Source organism: Liolophura sinensis, chromosome 10 (assembly GCF_032854445.1).
Source record: "Liolophura sinensis isolate JHLJ2023 chromosome 10, CUHK_Ljap_v2, whole genome shotgun sequence".
In the NCBI taxonomy this organism is placed as follows: Eukaryota; Metazoa; Mollusca; class Polyplacophora; order Chitonida; family Chitonidae; genus Liolophura; species Liolophura sinensis.
Genome location: NC_088304.1, coordinates 22582921 through 22609189, shown reverse-complemented (window position 1 = coordinate 22609189; position 26269 = coordinate 22582921). Strand labels below are relative to the sequence as shown.

General features: G+C 39.2%; 1 protein-coding gene across 1 annotated transcript in view; it reads left to right on the top strand.

Moving 5' to 3' along the window:
- The window catches only part of LOC135476243 (G protein-coupled receptor kinase 3-like), a 95744-nt gene that overhangs the window by 42424 nt on the left and 27051 nt on the right, over positions 1-26269 (top strand). The window contains exons 5-10 of the mRNA XM_064756194.1: positions 5728-5814; positions 6987-7048; positions 12450-12501; positions 15321-15412; positions 16995-17094; positions 24852-25064. Coding sequence (XP_064612264.1) covers positions 5728-5814; positions 6987-7048; positions 12450-12501; positions 15321-15412; positions 16995-17094; positions 24852-25064 — 606 coding nt within the window. The remainder of the gene's footprint in view (positions 1-5727; positions 5815-6986; positions 7049-12449; positions 12502-15320; positions 15413-16994; positions 17095-24851; positions 25065-26269) is intronic.

The window sequence follows — 26269 nt, the reverse complement described above, 5'->3', positions numbered from 1 at the left end:
ATCTCTGTGAATTAAAGATATACTCTGGCCGTACATGTATATGGGTAGGCCTACATTCATTATACATGTAGTACTGTTAAGCTTGCTGACAAACATGGTGGCATTTTCTGCCGTGAGTTTTATGAATTGTGCATGTAGCTGTGATTGCACAGCTGTATGTTTTCTCTTTGCCTTTGATCTCTGATGGATACTTGATACATATATAAGTACATATATAGCTGCATTAGAGAAAGTTCTACCTCTGAATTCAGTAACATTTATAGTCCTACATGTAGTATGAAATATGATATGAATAAAACTTGTATTATTAAAAACCCAATAAATCAATATACAAGCAGAGCAGATAATGCATTTTTGAACATGATGAAACACAGATTGCTTCATAAAGTTCAAAAAGAGGGCAGCCATTGCACAGCATTACACTGCATCTGCCATTCGAATCTGATTCCACGGCCATAAAGGTCACTCAGAGTTTGTGGCGAAATATTCCATATTTATTACCTTGTCACTGGCATTGATTCGTAAGCACGTGCTCTTGTTGGTTTCCATATATAATCTCCCATGGTACAGAGATTCTGCACTATTTTAGACTGACTTACTAGGGTTGCTGTAAATGGTGCAATCCGATCTTGTTAGTTAATTGGAGAATTGATTAGTGGGCATGGTAAGCTGGGCCTACCGTAAGCGTGCTAATTAATGGCGTGGATATTATCACGTGTAAACTGTAGGATGTTGAAACAACCGTGCTAATTGTGTGGATGAGATTACATAAGTAGACTGTGTGTTGTTGAAATGGATTACCCTAATTTGTCAAACTCATCAACCGCCTCTCTGATGAGTATTTTGAGACATTCTGAGAAAACTATAGATTGTGAGAGAAATAATTTGCACACTTTTATGAAGCTTGCATTTTTTAGAGCCCAAACAATTTATTTGTAGCATCATTTTCATAATAATTATATGTATATATTTCACTGAAACAGAGGTCGAAAAGGTTGAAGATTTACAGTAGGTACCTTTAACAGTAAGCTGTGCCTGCAGAATGCGTGCTAATTTACTGTGTTTCACCTATAAAATGTTAGGTATGTAAAAATGCATTTTTGGATGCATATAAAGCTTTAAAATGATGCATTTGATGCCATGAAATCCCATGGGACCAGCTGATCCTAATCAGATACTACATCAGCCATTTTCATTTTTATACAATATAAGGGTTTATGCGTATGTACTTGACCCAGATTGTGAATGCCAATTCTGCAATAAATATATGTTGTAGTTGACTACATTTGCTTTTTTTTTTTGAGTTACACTGAAGAACAAAGTGAGATGCAATTTTACTTTGGGTTCACTGGCTTGTTTTAATTAACGTATTTGTGACAAAATGCTAATCTACTTTTTACCACTTCCTCATTGTTATTTGTGTTTTACACTTAACACTTGGTCCTACTGAAAGTTTACCATATTAATTCCTGTTATTAACTCACTATATTACAACTCAAATATGACATTATACAAACCAATAATCAATAATTCATTCATTCACTTCATGGAATAGCATTATAAGAGATACACAAAATCAGTGTGTCCTTTTTTGACCGATGTAAGGCGTACTTTTGCATCGAGATACCAAAGATACATATATGTTTCTAACTGTACTATAATTGCATGATGCTCTCCAACAGTGAGTCTCCATGCCTGTACACTTTCATGGCTTCTGGCAAAGCTCTCTCGAGAATCAGAAGAGAAAATTACCTATTGACCTAAATCTTAATTTTCCGGCCACTGTCCCAATGGCTATGTTGAGTGGATGTCTGATGACTAACATTGTCTGCTTGACCTATGAGTTCCAGATATCTATAGGTAAAACAGAATGATTGAGTCTATTAGCTGTTTTCAGAACACTCGTTGGAGACCGTTTCTCAAGCTGTTGTCTTCACTTGTCATTTCTGGTTGGGGATGTACTCCCTCAAGCCATATATAAACTAACACTGCAGACGCATTTGTAACTGTTGTGTCTTGAGTAACAAGCCAATCAAGGTATGAGTTTTCAGCATTCAGAACCTCAAGCGATGCCAACTTTAGCAATGCCAACTTCTCCTTCCCCTTCCAGTTCTCAGAGGGAGATCTCCATGGTTGAGGTTGTTAACATGCTGCCACTGGTGGCCAGCACGGCACAATGATCCAGGAGCCTCTCACCAATGCAGGGGCTGTGAGTTCAACTCCAGCTCATGCTGGCTTCCCCTCCGGCCGTACATGCGTAGATCTGATGGGTAATCTTCGGATGGTCCTGGATTTCCCCACAGTTTTCTTCTACCATAATGGTGGCCCCCGTTGTATCAATGAAATATTTTTGAGTTTGCAGAGCAATGTCGGTGTTTATTGTCATATCAACCATGCCATCTTTTCCTTCAGTATGCCCAGTTCCCAGAGCAGTGTTGCTGTTTCTTCTCCTGTTAGCTTTGTCAGCTTTTCCTTCAGTATGCCCAATTCCCAGAGCAATGTTGCTGTTTCTTCTCATGTTAGCATTGCCAGGTTCTCCTGCAGTATGCCCAGTTCCCAGAGCATTGTTGCTGTTTCTTCTCATGTTAGCATTGCCAGGTTCTCCTTCAGTATGCCCAATTCCCAGAGCAATGTTGCTGTTTTTTCTCATGTTAGCATTGCCAGGTTCTCCTGCAGTATGCCCAGTTCCCAGAGCATTGTTGCTGTTTCTTCTCATGTTAGCATTGCCAGGTTCTCCTTCAGTATGCCCAATTCCCAGAGCAATGTTGCTGTTTCTTCTCATGTTAGCATTGCCACCTTCCCTATCCAGCCCAGTTTCCAGTTTCTAATGCTGTGAGCACCTTCATGGACAAAGCTAAGTCCTGTGTGCCTTGCATTGTGATCCAGTTATGGGATGGCATTTGGCCTGTATCCCCAGAAATTTTCTGTTTTAAAACAGTGTCACAATCAATTTAACACATTTGAAGTAATTAGAGGTATTTCTAGACTAAGTAAAAGTCTCTTGAGGCATTATAATCAGAATGGAGAGAATAATATTGACTAAGGTGGAAAGTGTCCAAGGTATATTTTTCCTGTACAAAATGTGTGCCTCATACTATATTTTGGGAAAATCAAGATCACATAGTACATTATGTAGTTGCTACATGTACATATTGCCAGAGCATAACATATATATGTATTTATACTTATGTGTAAGTGATGAACTCAACATGCATTAACGTGGAAATGTCCAGAGCGCAGGAGTCAAAATCCAGTTTCTTCAACTACGTATTATTTCAGATTTACAGTTTCTTATCTGTTCCAATCAAAGTCCCCCAGTATGTCATGTGGATTTTTTACTGTAGGGTTTTCAGTGCCACTGGTTTGGTCATCTCCATATTTATTTAAGTGGTGTTTTACACCGTACTCAAGAATATTTCACTTATACAACGGTGTCCAGCATTATGGTGGGAGAAAAACGGGCAGTGCCACGACCATCTACAGTGGTCATCTTTATAGAAAATGAACATCATTACATACATGTATATGTATATAGAAGAAAATGCATAAAAGTGGACTAGTACATATATGTCCACTTATCAGAAAGATTTTCAGATATAGGAGAGCCTTTCGAAGTTTGTCTTTTTGTATCGTAGTAGATCCTTGAGGATGGAAGTCGGCCCCAAGGTCAGTGTCTGATGGATGAGCTATGACAAAGCCGTCACATACTGTAACCAGATGACTCTCAAAACCAAACAGTGGACAAATATCACCAAGGATAAGTGCATGTAAACTGGGGGTTGTTTTTTGTGGGTCTGACATCTAGGACAGTTTGGCCTGTCTCTTCAGACTTGTACCTGGCAGGTTAATAGTTTCCCCAGGGGATTTTCACTCTATAAAAGTGGATTGGATTGGAAACCTCATCTTCATTTCAGCTTTTGGCAGAATGTGACGGGGCAGCCTTATCGTCATTTTAGTTGTATAGGTGCATAGTTTGCAGCAAATTGTTAGTGACAGAGGGAATGAAGTGAGTTATAAGCTGTATAAATCATCTCCGGCAGCCCATACATCACCCTGAGGTTAATAACTCTGTCAACATTGCAGTCACTGTTGTCTTGCTGGAGGATGCTAGCGACGTTCATTCTTACAAGAAAAGTCAATTTTATATGAAAGGGCTAGATAAAATTATCTTCTGATTAGGCCGTCTGACATTGTCTGAGCAGGTTGCCTCATTGCTTGACAATTATAAGATTGCTGGCCACCCTGAATTTCATCATAAAAGCAACTGGCTTTTATGATGAAAGCGGTTGTGGTCGAGTATAACCATGTTGCCAGTTGTTTTAGATATTTCACAAAGTGGCTTGTTGCCCTCAAATTTCATCATATTTCCTGTTGGCTCGATTTGATCACATTGACTCTGTCAAAATTTTTCATCAAAGTTTGCACAAAATGTTATATTGTTACATGTATGTTGAATTGGAGGATTTTTTTCCTTTCATTTGGATGAATTCCTATTTGCCTGTTAAGGGCAGCTAAGCTATGTAGTATGTTGCTTGTTTTTTTTTTATTTCTTTAAGACACGTGAGGTGTGGGTTCAAACCCAACCTTGGCACAGCTGGAAAATTCTGATGATTACATACTTGTACTGTGGTATTCACCTTCAACCTTGTACTAAGAGTGTGCCAAATTGAAGTTTATTTTCTTTACTCTGAAGTATTTTCACCAGATTTCATTTTGACTACTTTTTTGTCAGATGTGTTTTAATGTCCCCTCCAGTTGCATCACATTTTCTGTCATACTGGTATTTGGTAAATCTTTACCCATGGCCATCAGGTATTAAAACTATGCTGGCTTCATCCCCAGAACACTTGATAAGGTATGCAAGCAACTTTCAGATAGTCGTGGGTTTCCCCTTCCTGATTTTCCCCCACCGTAATGCTGGCCGCAGTTATATAAGTGAAATATTCTTGAGTATGGCATAAAAAACCCATCAGATAAATAAATAATCCACTTGTTTTACACTTGACATGCTCAGTGCAGAGTAGGCCACAGATGTCATCTGAGCGAAGACCTTGACTGGTATTACTTATTTTGCTGTTATAAAGTGTGTGTCTGCCTTACTGTTGGCTATCATTGCTGCAACACCAGTCCATGACTTCATAATGGCCTATAATCCGGGATTGTCATGTCAGTTTAGTGTTATGACATACAACCATCTTAGCCTGCGGATGGCCGTGGGTTTTCCCCGGGCTCTGCCTGATTTCCATCCACCATATTGCTGGCCGCCGTCGAATAAGTCAAATATTCTTGTGAAAAAATTTGCGTAAAACACCAATCAAAGTAATAAATAAATACAGCTATCTTGATTTGATGATTTGATTTTCTCTTTTTTTCCCCTGCAGGTTCCTGAAAACGCACATACTGTAATTCTTCGACATTTTCACATGTTTGCAAGGTGTTTATTCAGGAATATTCGGAAGGCATTATTCTGTGTCGACTGATAAAATTGGACTTTGTGTGAAGCCCTGAAATTGACCAATGCAACTGATGTAGTTTTGTCTCTGAAATCAAGCTAAAAATACAGGGTATTCATAAATTGCACTGAATGCTGCTCTTTCCTATGGGAGGAGGTTGAGGAATCCGTGTACATTGGGTACATGGACATAGTTGTGGTGATCTTCATTTTTAAGTGTTTTCATTCCTTTATAGATGTTTCAGGTTTTATAATTTGCATTTGTTTGTTTACAGACGTACTCCAAATCAGCTGTGGAACATGTACAGGAAGCACTGACGCAGGCCCAGAAAACAAAAAAACTAGCACCTGATATCTTTACTGTAAGTACACTTGTGACCTACTGGAAATCTTCAGTCTATTCGACCTTTTTAACTATTTTTCACGGGAATGTATGCATATAATTACTATGAAAATGATGACAAAATGATCTATTTGTGTCACTAAAGATGCAAGCTTCATAAAACTGTGCAAAGTATTTCTTTTCACCCTTAAGTTTTCTCAGATGTTTCAAAATATTGTCCCGAGAGGCATTTTAAAATGTTGAAGTATTAGGGAGCGTGTGAATCTATATTCAACAAAGTGCATGTAGATGTAAGCACTTTGTGGAAACAAATTCATAAAAAAACTTGTAATGAATTGATTTTCTCAGCTGATAATAGGAAATACAATTGCATAGTTTACCAGGAATAGTACTGTTTGATGTATTGACTATTTTATTTTTTTACAGTTTTTGCCAATTGTGTCAGTGTATACTTTCCTATAGATGTACAGTACTTGTATTTTTTTTTTTGCTGAATAAAATTAGTGGAAAGTATGTGTTCATAGAAATAATATTCCGAGTTATTCTAAAAACAGCATAAAACACCAGTCCTATCGAATCATGCGGGTCATTCTAAAATGACTTGGGAGACAGCAGCTGGCCCTAGTTGGTAACATCTGGTATACATGTTGTCTGGTCGAATCTGTAATGAGGTATATTTCATCTTTCACTTGTTAGGTTTTAGTCTTTAGTACTGGCTCAAATGATTAAGGTGCTGTCTTGCTGCGATTATCTGACTGTTGACCTTTGTGGTGTGTTCAAATGCTGGTCTTTTTGCTTTGGCTGCGCCTTCAAATTCAGGAGGTTTGTAGGGGACCAAGTGAAGGGCTGAGGTTTCCGGAGGGCAATCCAGTTTCTTTCACCAATACACCGGACTGTTAAAAAAGCTATATTGGAGATTTTTGTCAAAAAATCATTCAGCACAAATGCCATTGATTTTTTGCTTTTATTGTAGTATCTCCCAAATAATCACCTTTCACAAAATATAAGCATTCTTTGTGTATGTTACAATTTAAAATCAATAATGGAGTTAAATGTACATCTGTGCCGAGGACAGCTGTGAGGTTTAATTCATTGTTTAATCTTAAACATTCTCTGAGAAGAGTTGTTTGCATGTGGGTATGAATTGAAGTGACAGTCAGTGTATATATGTTTATTTTTCTATCTTTTCAGCCATATATAGAAGAAATACGAAATTCATTAAAGGGGGATATATTTAAAAAATTTATAGAAAGGTAAAGTATGATTTACACACACACACACACACATATATATATATATATATGCATATATATATATATGTATATATATGTATATATATATATATATATATATATATATATATAAAGGTCATCCAGGCAGCTGCGTCTGACAGAGATGAAATACCCGGATATATCGGGTACTCCCTACAGGAAATTATTCTCTCACTTGAGTACAAATAGAAAGTCCAACTTCAGACAAAATGAAAAACTGACCTGCCCTAAATTTTGTTTATAGGTATTTCAGATTTTATTTCAGATTTGATCTTCTGGGGTTCAAAAATAAGCATGCAAATGAAAATGGTACATTTGGAATCCATTTATAAATGGTTATGTGGAGTCATCATATTTAATGCTTGTACTTGTAGCTAGATATGGTAAAAGCATACATGTGTAAACTCTCACATGGATGTGAACAAGACTCTGGATTCAGACAAGAGTCACTTCATACGGGATCGGATTGATGTTCGGCTTGTTGAAGCCGTGTTTTAGACCCCTGATCCAAATCAAATACGCATCACCTACACAATGACAAATTGGCCCAAAATGAATTCCTCTCTGGGAAGCCCTTTGCCACGACCTTGTGTTTGGGGAAAGGTCGTCACTGGCTCCGAATCACTGGCTATAGTGCTCGCTAAGTGTTTCGTCTGCTTAAAGAGGCTATTGATTTTTAGCCCAACTAGAGGCATGGCACCCCTGAGGAAATGATAACATGTTGTTGTAGAGTGAGTGCTAGGTGAGTGAAAACGGACGCATCTTTTGTTGGTTTGCTGGCTACTTTAGTATTGACAGGAGGGAAGGATGGGTAAAGGACAATCCCTACAGACATACTCTATGGGATAAGAGAAATCTGAAGATTCATTCTCATCACTACGTAATTGACTGAGCTATCCACTTTTACTCTGGTGGACTATCATATACAACATTCACTGTGTACTTTCGCTGGTGGCAGCAAGGGTTCATCCCTGGCTTTTTCTATTCAAATCTTCATTCAGTTCGTCTGTCAGCAGCCTACGGATGGTCGTGGGTTTCACCCGCGGGCTGTAAAACACCAATCAAATAAATAGATAAATAAATCATTCAGTTCGACAGGCAGCAGGCCGTGGTCGACACATGGGGTACAGGTTCAATTCCAACCTCGAACATGTTGAACAGTTAATGTGCAGATTTCCATATTTAATAATAATATCTTTATTTATCAAAGGTAGTGGGGCCTCCGTGGCTTATTCAGTTAGCACAGGAGTCTCTCACCAATGCGGTCGCTGTGAGTTCAAGTCCAGCTCATGCTGGCTTCCTCTCCGGCCGTACGTGGGAAGGTCTGTCAGCATCCTGCGGATGGCCGTGGGTTTCCCCCGGGCTCTGCCCGGTTTTCTCCCACCGTAATGCTGGCAGCCGTCGTATAAGTGAAATATTCTTGAGTACAGCATAAAACACCAATCAGATAAATAAATAAATCAAAGGTAGCTGGGTCAATTTACAATGAGACAGTGTTCTTCTCAAAGGCCTTCATAGAGAAAACAGTATATATGTTCTTCAGAGTCCGATCCAAAAAATACATCAGTAGATATAAAACAAGATAAAGCATCATGTAGTTTGAAAAGTGAAGCTAACATGCATTCATACACGTGAAAGCACAACCAATAGTGCTGTCCCCGTAACTGTCCCAACCAGCAGGAGAAGTAAGCTAGTGGGAGACGGCCCATTACTAACCCCTTCCTGCCCTCCTGCAGGCTGGAACCCTCATATACACACATGTACAGAGAAAAAACCAAGTGAGTGGGTCTGCCAGCAACCAGTGGATGGTCATAGGTTTTCCCTGGGCTCTGCAATCAAATAAATAAATAAAAGTGACAATGGGGAGATTCTGTCTGTTTGTTGGATCTTGATGACTGCAGGTGCTTGATGATGCTCTGTGTCCATTTGCTCAGTCTAATGTTCCTTGTAAATTGTTTGTCTCTCGCCATTGTGGTGTGCATATCTCTATGTATGGAGTGCTTATCTTTCACTACCAAAAAAAAAAAAAAAAAAAACCGCCCACCATCGTATAAGCGGAAAATTCTTCATTGGTCTGAAATCGTTATGTGACCAAAATTCAGGATCCACCTTCAAAGCAGTAAATGGGGGATAACGGCTACCAGCAGTTTGTCTCACTGATTTGGTAATTTAATTCTATAAATTTCATCCAAAAGTTCAGAATTTTTTAAGAGACACATACATTTTTTCTTGTTTCTAGTTGATTCATCCAGCTTGTATGACCACCAGAAAGTGATATCTGAAGTTTGATTAATTTTTTGTTTTTATGGTGTAGTGGGGTGGGAGTGGGTGGTGGTGGGGTGGGGGAGGGGGGAGAAACCTTAGTGTTGGCATCAAAAGTGCTAGTTTAAGCCCTTCATGTGCTTCTGAAAGGGAATTTTTACCTACTAAACTTCAGGTGTAATACAGTAATTATGTTCCATCTGTACACATGTAATGGCGAGACGTCGAGCTGTTAGATGAAAGTATATACTGATCAATAACTAGATGTTATACACCTATGCAATGCTGAAGGCAAGGCTGTGGTACAAATATCAGGTCATCGGGTGATTTGTGTGCAGGTTCATGTGTCTCTACAGCCGTAGTGAGAAGGTCTGCCAGCAACCTGCGGATGGTCGTGGGTTTCCCCCGGGCTTTGCTCGGTTTCCTCTCACCATAATGCTGGCTGCCGTCATATAAGTGAAATATTCATGAGTAGGGCGTAAAACACCAATCAAATAAATAAATAAATAAATATGGACATATGCAATACTGTAATATCACTCACACTTTGAAAAGAAGATGATCAAAGGCAATTTAATAACTGAAACAGCAATATAGATGCATTAATAAAGAAAAGCAAATTTGGTCGGTAATGTTGTTTTGTCATATTTCACCACTGAACGATCAATTAAGACACCTGCGTGTTGACGAGCTATAAAGATACAAAAGGCACTGTACTTTCTACCCCCGATGGGTTTCCGATCGGTGTGAATGTCGAGTATCAGAAATATATGGATCTCTGATTTCACAGTTTGCCTCTAGCACTCTGTACTCTTGCACTGTGCGTACATGGATAAATGAATGACCCACCATAGGGAAGTATTCTCAGCATTACGTTGCCATGGTAATTATATGCATGTAAACCACTGTGAATCGGGGCCTCGGGCATTGAAACCACCAGTGGCACAAATATGTCATCCACTTTGTGAGCACATGCATTGCCTGTCAGGATTACAGATACATGGCGACATTTAAAAAAAATGTAAGAAAATCATCCTAACTTCCCAATAAACCTTTAAACAACTTTGAAATAAGATCAACAGAACTCACAGAATCGAGCGAAATGTGCAAGCGAGTCACGGGCAGAATTTTAAATCATTTAACGTAGTTTACATCGGGCTTAAATATATTTATGTCGGTCACATAACGTATTCTGTACAATGATATGGATCATCACAGCCTGAAGCAGGTTGCAGTTGGTTGTATGGAGTGAGGCAGGCTGTACGCTCCCAATGGGCTCAGGCTTTATTAGCAAGATGCTATTACAGATTTTATATTGTTGTGCTGTAGGAATTTAGCCATGCATTTTGATTATGATGGCGCATTGGCCCTGGCCTCCCTCAAGGCATATCAGTGGCACGATAACCTCTCTGGAGACTTTCGGCTCTGATTTTTCACCGAACTCCATGGGACATAGTGGTTATCCAGCAGCCGTGATATTGATGGCAACTGATTGGTTCATTTTAGCAAGTGCTATGGAATTATGCGTATTAATTATTTGTGATAGTCTAGAGGACAGTATAAACATTTTAAATGGCTATTGACAAAAGCGGAGCTATCTGGGGACCACGGCAACGGTAACCAATGGCTGTGGTTGCCATGGTAATAATCTGATCATTCAGTGAGAAACTAAATCAGTGGCACTGGAGAGGGTTTGGGGGTGATAAGTTTGTGAAGGATTTGATTGAATAAAGTGTATAAAGCCGGCATTTGGCTCACAAAGCACTTGTTCTTGCCAATAGAATCAGTCATTTCTTCTGTGCTGTGAACGCCTGGAGTGACACCCCACCTTGGTTCATAGCCCTGTATGCCTCATTCTGCTGATGGACGGATAAAGTATTTATTGGGCGCGGGAGAAAATACAATTTCTGTTTTGTCTGTAATACTCGTTGCCCTTGCCAACAATAAAAATCATCCTTTAAGACATGGATGTGTGATAAAGACTTACTTCATAGAACTACTTGGCCTAGTTGTGTTCATGTATGTTTATTCATGCTAGTTGATAAAAGATCACTGTCTGCGATTCAAGTCCATGAACCACGTTTAGGAGGTGCACTAGCATGACTGGTGATTTAAAGCCGTTAGGGCAGATTGAGTAAAGCAGAGCCAGTTTGTGGAGGCCCAATTAGTGCTAATGTCATATCCTGCACCTGCATGAGTATTCTGTATATGGAATTATGTATTTGATTGGTTCTGAAGTACAATGTCATACTCAATTAATTTTCACTTTGTACATGTATGAAGGCAGTCAGGGTTACTGATTTGAGAATTCCAAATTGTCTAGAATGAAACCTTTCCCTCTCGTGAGGGACTTAAATATTTCCTGCTACTTATTTTTAAACATGAAAACAAACAAATAAAGAAAATAGGTTAGTTTTAGGTGAGCGAGTTCTTCCCAATATGCCCACAGGCAAAATTTTGGTAGAAAATTGTTTTGAAAATTATTGCCTGTTTTCTGTTGTAGTATTTTGCAACTGTTTCCATGTTTCTACTACTTTTTGGTTGAATTGGCACAGCAAAATGCAGTGTATAGGTTTGTGAAGTCTGGCTGGTTGGCTGGTGTTAAAAGCTCAAGTTTGTTGGGTTGGGAGCTTCAAGTTTGAGTTGAGCGGAATTCTTTTATGCCAGTTTCAGAATTTGGAAGCAAGGTGCCTGTGTTACAGCCCAATCACTAGATCATAAGAGCAGGATTTTGATGCCATGTTTAATACATTTATGACATAGTTACCCCAAACACTGCCTCAGAGTCAATTCATTCGATATTCTAATACTGTTGCTGGCTTCCTCTCCAGCTGTATGTGAGAAGGTCTGTCAGCAGCTAGCTGATGTTCGTGAGTTTCTGCTAGGCTCTGCCCGGTTTCCTCCCACAATAATGCTGGTTGCCGACGTACAAGTGAAATATTCTTGAGTATGACGTAAAACACCAATAAGGCAGATAAAATCAATATTCTAATAAAACACAAGTGAAGCCATTACTCGAGTCCTATAAAATTTGAAGAATATGATTGATTGTCTTGCTGTCGGGTTATTTGGTTTTGAATATTTCATTTCATTGAATGTTTTCTCTTGATTTTTTTTTCAGTGAGAAGTATACCAGGTTTTGTCAGTGGAAGAATCTAGAGCTCAATATTCAAGTAAGGACTACCTGTGACATGTACAAGTATAGCTATTCAGTTATAGTAAATGTACCCTTTTTCTTCAGCCTTGTCACATTTTTCAATAACATTGAATCAATACTTTGATTATGGTGATAATATATGTTTGATGGGTTTTGGCATCATCGTAGCACCACAAAAAATTTGATTTTTTTTTTTTTTTGCAACAGAAAATATGGTTGAAGAGACACTAGGTAAATGAATGTATGTGGGAATTTTGAAGAAATAGGGTGCATACATATAGATGCATTTTCCTGAAGTGTTACTGTAATTCTTCAACCTTTTCGCATGTTTGCAAGTTGTTTATTCAAACATATACTGAAGGCAATATTCTGTGTAGACTGAAAAAAAATATACTTTTTCTGAAGCCCTGAAAGTGGCCAATCCAAGCAATGAAGTTTTGTCTCCAAAATCTAATTATAAATGTGCACCAATTGCACTGAAAGTTGATCTTTCATATGCGAAAGGTGGAGGAATTAGTTTACAAGGAATCTGGTTCTAAAATGGTCTGATTTGTTTTGAGATTTGCTCATTTTCTCCATTTAAAGTTTATGAACACGATGAACAGACCAGATTAAAGGTCAGAAAACAAACTTTTGTGCCCGTGCAAAACATATACTTCATGGGAATTTTACCCTGTAATGAAGAACAATTTCACTGATACATGTGTGATGGCGACCAGCGTTTATGTTGGGAGGAACCCGTATGGAACTCCAGTCATAATCAGGGAAGACAAAAAAAAGTAGGAAAGCCTACTGACTTTTACCCCCTACTTGCCAAAGATCAAGGCATTATTATGTATTCTGCCTGTACCTGTATGATCATGCTATGTCGAATAATTGTACTGCTGAGGCTGCTACACATATCTGAAGAGATGAGACCACATGTCCTGACTTCCTCAGGAAAATACAGACATGGACGTCCGCAGACGAATAGCATGAAGTTAGAAGTGGGTTGTATTGAATGGTTCTGTCAATTCTCTCCCAGTTTTGTGCCATCTTGTCTCCAAGCAGGCCATATTTTGTCTGAGCCTAGCTCGATCGGTTCTCACCAGGCGTCTACCAAAGGCTGATTCTGTAGGCTACCAGCAGTGCCCGCCAGGCTCGGTTTGTTCAACGGCAGATCAATCATAATCGGATTATTGATGAATGAGGTTTTTTTTTTCTGCGGCAGCCGCTCGGCAATCTAGATCTCACACTGACATGTTACATTGTTAAACCGCCACCCGGAAACTGGCCTGCATTATTTCATTACAGTGCAGATTATTTGGAGTAAACTACAGCAAAAGCAATATGGCTTTAGTGACCATGGAAATCCCATAACCTTATTATAGGGTGGCCATTTATGTGGTCTTTTGTACGCCGGCTTTTGGCAAGTCACCGGCTCCAGACACTGAACTGCTTTACTCTGCACCCAATGACGACTAATCAATAACGCCTGATCAAATCGCCAATATCCAATCGGTCTCCAAGACTAATTTAGTTGCTTCTTTCTTTTCTTTTTTCATGTCTGATCTATCTGTTGGAATATTTCGCGAAAGGAATAATGGAAATATATTTGTCATCTGACACGACTTACAAGTCATGAAATATCTTCATTTGGAATTAGATATTTGTTTTTGTTGTTGAATGTTTATGGATTTTTTTTTTCTTTAAGTCAGCAAGTATGATTTATGGAAGCTGCATGTTTCGTCTTTCCAACCAGATATTTGATAATAATATGTTCATCTGGGAAATTGATGGCAGTTTCATGACAATATATACTGTCATGTTATTTTCTCTAACATTTAGACATCTCCGGCTGTACGTGGGAAGGTCTGCCCTGTTTTCTCCCAGCATAATGTTGATCGCCATCGTATAAGGGAAATATTCTTGAGTACGGCGTAAAAGACCAATCAAATAAGTAAACTAACATTTAGATGGAAAGAAGTGTTGTAAAGACACTACGTGTATGTTTGTAAAGAAAATGTCTGCTTTTGAACAATAACTAGATTGGTACTTCCTCAGTGTTAGACGCGAATGTTGAACTGGTAAAATATGTGCTGGCTACTGTAAATCTTCAACATTTTCGACCCCTAAAGCAGTTTTTAAAAGTGGAATTTATGCATAGAATTATTATCGAAAAGATGCTGAAATTAGTTCTCTACGCCCCATATTTCTCTTATAGAATATTTCAAGATATTGGTTGTAGAGGTGGTTGAAAAGGTTAAAGAATTAAGGTTTGTGTCGTCTGTATGTAGCATGTGTGCACTAGCTCAGTTCAAACAACTAAACCCTGACGGAGGTGGTTGCATTACTCCAATCTTGAATTTCGCTGTTTCAGCTCCAGCTTTATGTCATATGGTTTGTCAGGTAAATGTACATGTCAGCTAACAAATGTATCTGACATGATGCAGTGGTATCCCCAGGGACGTGCCCTGGAATTATACCACCCTGAGGTATAAGGCATCTATCAAAGAAATAAATAAATGAACACCTCAAGTCATCCTGTGACCATATTTTCTATTTACTTTGTTAGCAGACCTCCGTGGCCTAGTGGTTAGCATACTAGAGCAGCACAATTACTCAGGAGCCTCTTACCAATGGGATAGCTGTGAGTTTAAGTTCAGCCTATGCTGGCTTCTTTTCGGGTAACATGTGGTAAGGTCTTCCAGCATCCTGCGGATCGTTACAGGTTTCCCCTGAACTCTCCCTGGTTTCCTCCTACTAAAATGCTGGCCGCCGGCGTATAAGTGAAACATGGTGTAAATTAATAAATGAACAAATTTACTCTGTCCTTTTTTTTTTTTTCTTTTGCAGCTATCCATGAATGATTTCAGTGTACATAGAATCATAGGGAGGGGAGGATTTGGTGAAGTGTATGGCTGCAGGAAAGCTGACACAGGCAAAATGTAAGTCTTCTTTGCCCCCCAAAATTGCATTTATAGAATCAGGTGTACATGTAAAAAATCGAATTTTACTTTGGTGCTGAAATTGACATTTTTCAACTACTATATCATCCAGCCTTTTATACAAACCTCTAAACACTTTTCCATTTAAAGATCAACTTTTTCGTTTAAAGATCAATTAAACTCTCAGGATCAGTCAAGTTTTGGAAGTTAGTCGTGGTGGAAATTTTAGGCCATTTTGAAATAGCCTCATCTTTCCCTCAAGAATATCAGGTGACTTAAGTATTAATTCAATTAAAGATTACCCTTTCTGTCTCCATGCAAAAAGTATTGGATAGTGTTAATATGTGCATTAACTGCTGTATAGGTGTACAGATACGAAATTTCAAAATTACCTCACTTTTGTTTAATTTCGACATCGTAGCAAGGCCTTGATATTTTACAGAAGACAAACCGTTCATTCTCCCCAGACTCTTTGAGTTTGTCAGGTGACTGTCTTACCAGCACACCTAGGTTTTGTTTTAAACCTGAACTCCGAGCTCCTGAAATGGGGAAAAAATGGAGGTTCCCACACAATGGCAAGATGGATTCAAGCTGTATAGGACTTTCTTTCCTTATGACGGGCATTGCTAGCTTACTCCGCTAAAGCTCCGTTCTAGACAAAGACTAATAGCCCCCTCACCAGCGATCACATAAGGTTGCATGCCTATGAAAACGTAGTTGTCGCAATGGTCATGATGGTATAGTACATGTAAATGAAGCCACTGCTATGTTAGGGGTAGATGGTGGTTCAATCCGGTGTCAAGTTATGCATAACGCTGAGAAACCAGTGACTTTTGTTAAAGCATGTTCTCGGAGCATTGCCGTAAGTGGGAAGGTCTGTCAACAACCTGCGGATAGTCGTGGGTTTGCTCCGGTGCTCTGCAAGGTTTCCTCCCACCATAATGCTGGCCGCTGTCGTATTAGTGAAATATTCTTGAGTATGACGTAAAACACCAATCAAATAAATAAATTCTGGGAGCATTGTTTTGTGAAGCGCTGAATCTGACCAACCCAATTGATGTAGTCTTATCCCCCAAATCAAATAATGAAACGTGAATAAATTACCATTACTAATGGTTGAGGAGTAAGGGTACTGTGTCACAAGTGCTTATCATAAGAAGTATAGACCAAGTGCTGGTCAATCTGGTGTCTGTATAATGAGATTATGTGGGATGACATGTTTGGTGTCTTTGGCATAGGGTTTGAGTGAGGCAGCGCTGTAAGAATGTCGGGACTGGGTCCAACGTGAAATAAGGAGACCAAAATATTGTTAAATAGTGATGACCTCCAATCAAACAAAATAACAAAACTAGTCAGGTGCTGGGCAAGGTTGTGGGGCTCTTGGCAAGTGCCTGCAGTTTGCTCCAGGCCAACTTTACCCACTCCCTTCATCCTCAAACCTGACTGGCCTGTTGATTGAAATATGATTGAAATATTCTGGATTTAATCAGCTAGGAAGTTGTGTAATAAATATACGATTGATGTATATATGCAAAACTTACAGGTCCTGTAATGTACTGTATTGGTTTCTGACTTGTTCCAGGTATGCAATGAAATGTCTGGATAAGAAAAGAATCAAAATGAGGGGCGGAGAAACATTAGCTTTAAATGAGAGAATAATGCTTTCTCTTGTTAGTACAGGGGTAAGTGCTTGTATGACAGTATACTTGCTGTCTGTTGATAATATACAGGTATGTGTTGTTTGGTATCTGTTTAAGAACGTATTTGTCAATTGGTGTTTGTCTTTATGCATGGTGTGAGTTTGGTTTGGTGATTATGATTATTGCGGAATTGCATTGTTGGATGTCTTGTCCTCATGTAGGTACATATCGCTTTCGGTACGGCATCTTGATGAAGAAACATATCATACTGGTTTGTGTTACTTCTCCTAATCACTGAACATGAACACTTGACGTGACTTGACAACATTTACTTTCGTGCACCCAAGTACATACATCTGAGCGCTCTCATCACTTTGCGCGGACGTCATCCTCCCGCGTAATCCCATGTTGCTAGGTGTATTTTGTAACTCTTCATTGTGTGAGGTGGGTAAACAAACAGGAAGTGAAAGACCGTTACAGTTATCAGTTTGCACGAATCGTTCAGAAGACACACCTGCCAATTATACAAAACATTCATATGCCTGAAAAAGAAATGTGTATACTTGTAAAACATTGCCAGCATCTGATAGTATAGATGTATATCTTCAAAGGATGGCAGACATGTGAATATGTGCGATGTACATTTACATATGTATACATATGAAAGAGTTTAAAAATATCAGATTTAATATAGAAATGAATTTAGGTTTAAATGGAATTTTATCCACTTTAAACTATGATATTAAATGTATGCATAATTTTGATTTAAATTATCTTACATCACAAAAGTTAGTAAGGCATTAAACGGTCTGAAGAGAAATCAAACTGGTGGTGACGTCAGCAGTACAATGTTGGAAGCCTCATTCATACGTGTACATGTGTGCAAACCAAAGTGCCTTCACTCGAGGACAAACTGTCTGTTTGTACATGTAGGTGAATAGAAATTATTGATTCTTGTATGGGTGATCTTTATAGTGTCCCTTTACCTTTTATAACCAAACTCTATCTGCCATGTGAACATTGGCTGGACATTTTAATGCCTGACCTTTACATACAAAACATTAAAACTTTAACACCCAGAGTGGATTGTTGCCACTACCCTAGGGATTTCCTGATGAAGCGCTCTTGTACCTGACCCCTCAAACGACCTTGAGCCTTGACATTCTACCTGAATATGTGTCTGCTAATCCTTGTGGTGTTCTAAAAATGTGGGTGTTCTCTTGTGCTGGCAGATTATGGCTCCTCAGGGATTCAAAGGCGATAATTGATAATACCCGAGACATTAAAAACTTCTGGATGGTCAACACAAATTCTGCTCTTTCTTGGAAAAAGAAAGCAAACGACAAATAGATCATACATGAGAAAACACATATTTGTGAACCCCTAATGATGTGAGACAGATATTTTGTCTTGTGAACCCCAGTAAACAATACAACAGTGATGTCATTTTTTTTATAGGAAAGGGTGATAAAAAATGTTTTGTTGTCAGATGGCTCGTTTTTGTCAGATGATGGCAGAGGTGCTTACTGGTGTAAAATGTTTTAGGAAAAATCCTGAAAGGGCAAAAAGTAAAACTGGATCATATCATTTGTGATGCCTTGGGAAGTGGTACCATGGGAAGTGGTACCGTGGGAAGTGGTACCATGGGAAGTGGTACTGTGGGAAGTGGTACCATGGGAAGTGGTACCGTGGGAAGTGGTACCATGGGAAGTGGTACCGTGGGAAGTGGTACCATGGGAAGTGGGAAGTGGTACCGTGGGAAGTGGTACCGTGGGAAGTGGTACCATGGGAAGTGGTACTGTGGGAAGTGGTACTGTGGGAAGTGGTACCATGAAATAAGGGGCGTGATGTAGGTGGGAAAGTCTGCCAGCAGCCTTTAGATGGTTGTGGGCTCCCCTCACATTCAGTGCATTCAATGCGGTTTCCTCCCGCCATAATGCTGACCGTCATAAGTATAAGTGAAATATACACAAGTACGGCATAAAACAGTAATCAGATTTTCATGTATTAGAGAATTAAGCCTGCCTGGACACAACAGTGCTAAATGTCCTACAGGTGTGTGTACCGTACTTGTATGATGCTGAATGAGTGTTTATTTGACTTCCATTAATTATGTTTGCCATACGCATTAAGAGTGACCCCATACTTGGTGCAGCTGGGTGCCTTTCTGAGGGCCTGTCGAGGTAATTCATGTATAACCATAGCCGTCTTGGACTAACAGTCGAGTTTTGGTAGGCATATAAGTTGATGGTGAACTTTTGTTCCTACTCTCCTAGGTGATAACTATTAATAATGGTGTGGTATAAGGCAGGCATTGTACACTCTGTCCTTTGTGCCAGCTAGACCTGTCAAGTGAAAACCTTTACCCCATAATATAAACACGCTCAGTGTAAAAAGACTGTGCTTCCATGGATTTCTGATTACTAGAGGAAGTGGGGAGGGGAGTGGTGGTAGAGGACAGTCGGTTTTAAGGCTTTCTGCTTTTGTCCGCCTCTAGTTCAAAGGCTGAGAAGATGGATGTAGATCAGAAAACACGGTGTAAGTGATGCTCTAGTAGTCTGGCTTCGTGTTCTCTGTACTTTTAGTATTGATTCACTCCTGTTTTAGTCTTCCAGGCTTATTGATAGCTCATGTGCCACATCAGTAGACATCTACACAGGACACTGATTTGTGGTACTCAAAGAAAACTAGATGACTGCCTCCACATTACGGAATTGTTCTTTTATTGCTTGATATGTGAGCAGTGTCTTCAGAGGGCTTTTCATTCAAAACCAGTTTACATTAAGATATGTCTCCGTCATCATAATTTTTCATTGAAAAGAAAAATCCATTTTAGTTCTGAGAGGTGGATCCCTTGGAATTGGTTGTTCTTATGAGAATGAAGGCAATCTTTATTTTTTTTCTTGTTTTTTTTTGGACTGTAAAATTGACCAAGTCACATGGCATTGAGTGGGTGATGGTGAAAAGAAGTAAGGAAGATGTATACACAAGTTTATGAGCATTTCCTCCAAGAGTCCATTGGCAGAAGTCATGAGTCGCCCAAAAGCTGCGACTGGCGCTTGCTTGGCTGGAACCGAACACGGCTGGCAGAGTATGGCTTTGTTAGATTGGTTCTTTATGTGCTGCCATAAGGAGGTGGACTTTACACTGAAAGCCATACTGTATAAACTGCTTTGCTATTGACACCACAATCAAATTGATTTCTAGCTGAAAGATTTTCTTGACCTTGGAATTAGTTTAACAATTGATTGTCCAGTGGTTTAAGGGTGCGGGCTGTTTTTTTTTTTTTTTTTTTTTTTCTCTTTCCTCTCAAAAGTTAAGTTTCAAGATTCTTGTTTAAAGGTCACACACACAGACTACAGAAGTTTATTCTTTCTTCCTTGTCTACTTTCTAAACACTCTTGCATCCTATAATTGTCTGTCAGCTGTCAATTTGGTACAGTGAAACCTGTACATGGATAAGGATGGAAACAGGGTCTCATTGTGCCCGTCAGATGGACTCTTTCAAATAAACTTGGCAACCTTTAATTTTTCTAATTTTCTAATGACTTTCAAAATTTGCATTTTCTGAAAGAAAAATAAATCTATTTATAAATACTTAAATGTATATTAAATCTATTGTTTGATCCAAGTCTCTGCTAAATTCAGATGTCAGTGATATACATTTTATACAAACATCGACTATGATACATGCACAGAAAGCATGCACAAAATCTGTGGCTTCAGAACCCTTGACTATTTTGGCCCGTTTTACCTCGCTGCACTGGGCGAAAAATATTTCAAAAAATTCAATAAGGACTATTCCAAGAATAGGACAAAGGGCCTAGATCCATCACTGATGGAGGTGAGAATAACATGAGGTCAGAATGTAAGGATATACTCGTAACGATATATCGTTAAACCCTAAGCACTCACTCACTTATACTTTCAGATAAATTAAATTTACACACATCGGCCTTACTTGGCCAGCAACCTGCAAAAGGTTGTGGGTTCCTTCCACATAATGCTGGCTGCAATGGTATAAGTGAAATATTCTTGAGTACGGCATAAACACCAATCAAGTAAATAAATTTACACATACATGTACTGCAGCAATTGGTCATTCAATTCTTGTAAGGCATGACTGGCTTGAATGACAGACTGTTGACCAGTGACATCAGTGATCTGCGGACGGTTCCGAATGGTTCAACTGCCACTTTGGTCAAGAAGATTATCTGGTACACTGTGATTGGGGGTGATTTTCAGGAAGGTCTAACGAATTTTGCCCCTCTCAATAACAGAACTTCTGTCTCACATTTGAACCAGAAATTTTGTTTGGGTGTGCCATGAAACCCATTCAGCAAAAAAGTAAAGTAATACATGTACCAGGTGAATGTTTCCTACTCATTCAGGCCATCCCTAAAAATTCCTTGTTAGCATGAAGCTCAATGGAAGAGGCCACATGTACATGTGCATTTGTTTTAATCCAGCTTTTCCCTCATTCAGGGCCATCCTTAAAAATTGCTTGTTGGCATTAAGCTCAATGGAAGAAGCTAAGTGTGCGTTTGTTTTAATCCAGCTTTTCCCTCATTCAGGCAATCCTTAAAAGTTCCTTGTTGGGCATAAAGCTCAATGGAAGAGGCTACATGTAGTTTGCTTTATCCAGCTTTTTCCCCTCATTCAGGCCATCCTTAAAAATTCCTTGTTTGGCATGAAGCTCAATGGAAGAAGCTAAGTGTGCATTTGTTTTAATCCAGCTTTTCCCTCATTCAGGCCATCCTTAAAAGTTCCTTGTTGGCCATAAAGCTCAGTGGAAGAGACTACATATACTTTGGTTTATCCAGCTTTTTCCCTCATTCAGGCCATCCCTAAAAATTCCTTGTTTGGCATGAAGCTCAATGGAAGCGGTTACGTGTACTTAAGTTTATCCAGCTGTCCCACTCATTCAGGCCATCCCTAAAAATTCCTTGTTGGGCATAAAGCTCAGCAGAAGAGGCTACATGTACTTTGCTTTATCAAGCTTTTTCCCCTCATTCAGGCCATCCTTAAAAATTCCTTGTTGGGCATTAAGCTCAATGGAAGAAGCTAAGTGTGCATTTGTTTTAATCCAGCTTTTCCCTCATTCAGGCCATTCTTAAAAGTTCCTTGTTGGCCATAAAGCTCAGTGGAAGAGACTACATATACTTTGGTTTATCCAGCTTTTTCCTTCATTCAGGCCATCCCTAAAAATTCCTTGTTTGGCATGAAGCTCAATGGAAGCAGTTATGTGTACTTTAGTTTATCCAGCTGTCCCACTCATCCAGGCCATCCCTAAAAATTCCTTGTTGGGCATAAAGCTCAGCAGAAGAGGCTACATGTACTTTGCTTTATCAAGCTTTTTCCCCTCATTCAGGCCATCCTTAAAAATTCCTTGTTGGGCATGAAGCTCAATGGAAGAAGCTAAGTGTGCGTTTGTTTTAATCCAGCTTTTCCCTCATTCAGGGCCATTCTTAAAAGTTCCTTGTTTGGCATGAAGCTCAATGGAAGCGGTTATGTGTACTTTGGTTTATCCAGCTTTCCCCACTCATTCAGGCCATCCCTAAAAATTCCTTGTTTGGCATGAAGCTCAATGGAAGCGGTTACGTGTACTTTGGTTTATCCAGCTGTCCCACCCATTCAGGCCATGCCTAAAAATTCCTTGTTTTTTTGCATGAAGTTCAATGGAAGCGGTTACGTGTACTTTAGTTTATCCAGCTGTCCCACTCATTCAGGCCATCCCTAAAATTTCCTTGTTGGGCATAAAGCTCAATGGAGGAGGCTACATGTACTTCGGTTTATCCAGCTTTCCCACTCGTTCAGGCCATCCCTAAAAATTCCTTGTTTGGCATGAAGCTCAATGGAAGCGGTTACGTGTACTTTGGTTTATCCGGCATTCCCACTCATTTAGGCCTTCCCTAAAAATTCCTTGTTTGGCATGAAGCTCAGTGGAAGCGGTTACGTGTACTTTGGTTTATCCAGCATCCCCACTCATTTAGGCCATCCCTAAAAGTTCCTTGTTGGGCATAAAGCTCAATGGAAGAGGCTACATATACTTTGCTTTATCCAGCTTTCCCACTCGTTCAGGCCATCCCTAAAAATTCCTTGTTTGGCATGAAGCTCAATGGAAGCGGTTACGTGTACTTGGGTTTATCCAGCTTTCCCACTCATTCAGGCCATCCCTAAAAATTCCTTGTTTGGCATGAAGCTCAATGGAAGTGGTTACGTGTACTTTGGTTTATCCAGCTTTCCCACTCATTTAGGCCATCCCTAAAAGTTCCTTGTTGGGTGTAAAGCTCAACAGGAGAGGCTACATGTACATGTACCTTTGATTAATTCTCCCATTTATCTAGTATGGATCCAAATGCACAAGGATTTTTGGACTGATTAAATTCAGTCATACATATCAATAAAAAAGGCCTGTTGTACAGTTTCTGGAATTAAGTTTTAAATAATGACTGACCTACTTATTTAAATTCATTTTTCTCCCAAAGTAAATAATTGTTTTTTCTGCATTTTTTATGGTTATTGATGTCCCTATCATTACTGTATTGACCAGTTAAAATCCCTACTGTCATGTGCCCAATTTATATTATTAACAACGTTCTGTGTGAACACAGAAGCCAATACAGTTGGGAACAGCTTGTAACTGTGATTTACGGCCAGTGTTGACTGACACATCACACACACCAACAGTTAATTGTCAGCTTAATAGATTGCCCGCCCGTGCACAGAGAGGCCAGTTAGACAGCCAGATGGGGAACAAACCTTGATTGGCAGACAAGATTTATTGTGAACTGGTTCAGAAACTTACAAGCTCTATAGTGCCCTTGATTTTCAATTTTATTTTCATTTTTACAACTTTACTTTATCGTGATTGATTCCTACAGGGTAAAAAAAAAATTTGAGCGTTCTTTTTTTAATACATCGTTTCCAGAGTAGAATATTTATAAACAGCAATAATATCAATAATTGTTTTTCCCATATAGATAATACATGTTGTTGTTGCATTGTTTTGTAATGTTTGCCTTGACCTGCCAGAGAAAAAAAAACTGTGTTTTTGGCAGCAAACAGAATTGTAAATTTATAGGTCTTTTTAAATTACATAAATTAAAAGAGGAAGTTGTAAGTTCCTTGCTTGGCGTTCAGCGTGAAGGGGATAGTGCAATGACTGCTTGACCCGTTTAAGTATAATGGCTGGAGCGGGGCGGCTGACTTGCCTTCGGTAAGTCGTCTCAGTAAAGCAGCACTAGATAAAAGAGTGGTGGAAATCCGTCCTGCAACAAGGAGGTACATTACATGCACTCTAAGGATTCCTTTCTCGTCATATGACTGAAAAATTGTTGATCATGACGTTAAACCCCAAGCACTCACTCACTCACTCACTCTAACAAACAAGCCATTCCCATCTGGCTCGACACCCTAAGTCATGAGTGCGAGTCTCGCTTGAGCCGGTGTTTTTGCTGGTCTCTGTTTATCAACACAGGAAATCATTATCTACTAGATGTAATCAACAGTCTCTGTTAGACTTTCCTACTATCGTTGCTAGGAAATTTACTGATGAAAAGATTGTGTCATTATTTTTTATGTTATTAAAATACATAATAAGTATGTAAAAATTCAACATTGTTGTTGGTTTGCATGTGCTTGATTTGTAAATGAGCCAGTATTTGTAACCTGGTCCCAAAATGGAACTCCCAAGAAGATAAATCAGTTTCGGTGTTGAGCTGAAGCCATGAGAGATGTATGTATGTATGTTGTTGTTGTTGTTTCATTATCATCACAACTTCCATTATCTGTTTCAGGAGGGGAGTCCATTTATTGTGTGTATGACCTACGCATTTCAAACACCTGAGAAGCTGTGCTTCATCCTAGATCTAATGAATGGTGGAGACCTCCACTACCATCTATCTCAACACGGCGTCTTCTCAGAAAAAGAGGTTCGGTTCTACGCAGCAGAAGTCATGTTAGGATTGGAGCACATGCACAATCGCTTTGTGGTATACAGAGACTTAAAGGTATGCCTTCACTTTTGGTGAGCTCATTTCACTGTATGGTATACAGAGGCTATAAATAAGTAAAGGTAAGCCTTCACTTTTAGCGAGCTCATTTCACTGCATGGTATACAGAGGCTATAAATAAGTAAAGGTAAGCCTTCACTTTTAGCGAGCTCATTTCACTGCATGGTATACAGAGGCTATAAATAAGTAAAGGTAAGCCTTCACTTTTAGCGAGCTCATTTCACTGCATGGTATACAGAGGCTATAAATAAGTAACGGTAAGCCTTCACTTTTAGCGAGCTCATTTCACTGCATGGTATACAGAGGCTATAAATAAGTAAAGGTAAGCCTTCACTTATTGTAACGAGAAGTCAGGTTATACTTTTACTTTTTGTGACCTCATCACTGCGTGGTATAGATGTGTCAACATATGTATGGGCGTGATGTCTGACCTAACACACCAAATTTAATGTGATTTGAGATTTCACTTTGACCTACAGACAAGATACAACCAGATCTTTCTGGTTCACCAGTAATATTATAAAATTACGAAGGTTGATATTCATGCATTAAAAAAAAAAAACAAACAAACAAACAATTTCATTAATAATTTGTTTGATTTCTGTTTTCCACCCAGTAAACTCATCAACCCATCAATAGGCTTGATTGCAACTCCAGTATGCCAGACTTCAGATTTGCAAGTCTTAGCATATGGATATACATGTAGCTCCTAAGCTTTGCTCATAGTTCAATTAATATGGGAGGAGGTGATAATAATGGGTTGTGAATGGGTGGGAGGGGGTGGTGATGGTAGGGGAGTTGTGGGAGAGGCTTTGAGTAAAAGATGATAGGAGCAGCAAGGACCAACAGCTTCCTCAGTTTATATGTTCTGATGCACTATGGTTCATATCACACATGGACTCAACAGGAATATTCCGCCAGAGAGACTAATACCTGTGTAATGCGTGTTAAGGTTTATGCACACTACTAGTTAACAACCTGTTAATCTACTGGGGGATTATCTAGTCATTCCTTTATGGCTAGCTGTCATTACATCAGCACGGACTTGTGTACATCTAATACTTTATCAGCCTGTACATTTTACGACCGTTCAATGCATCAGTCTATCATTTGATTTATTTATTTGATTGGTGTTTTACACCATACTCAAGAATATTTCACTTATACAATGGTGCCCAGCATTATGGTGTGGGGAAACTGGG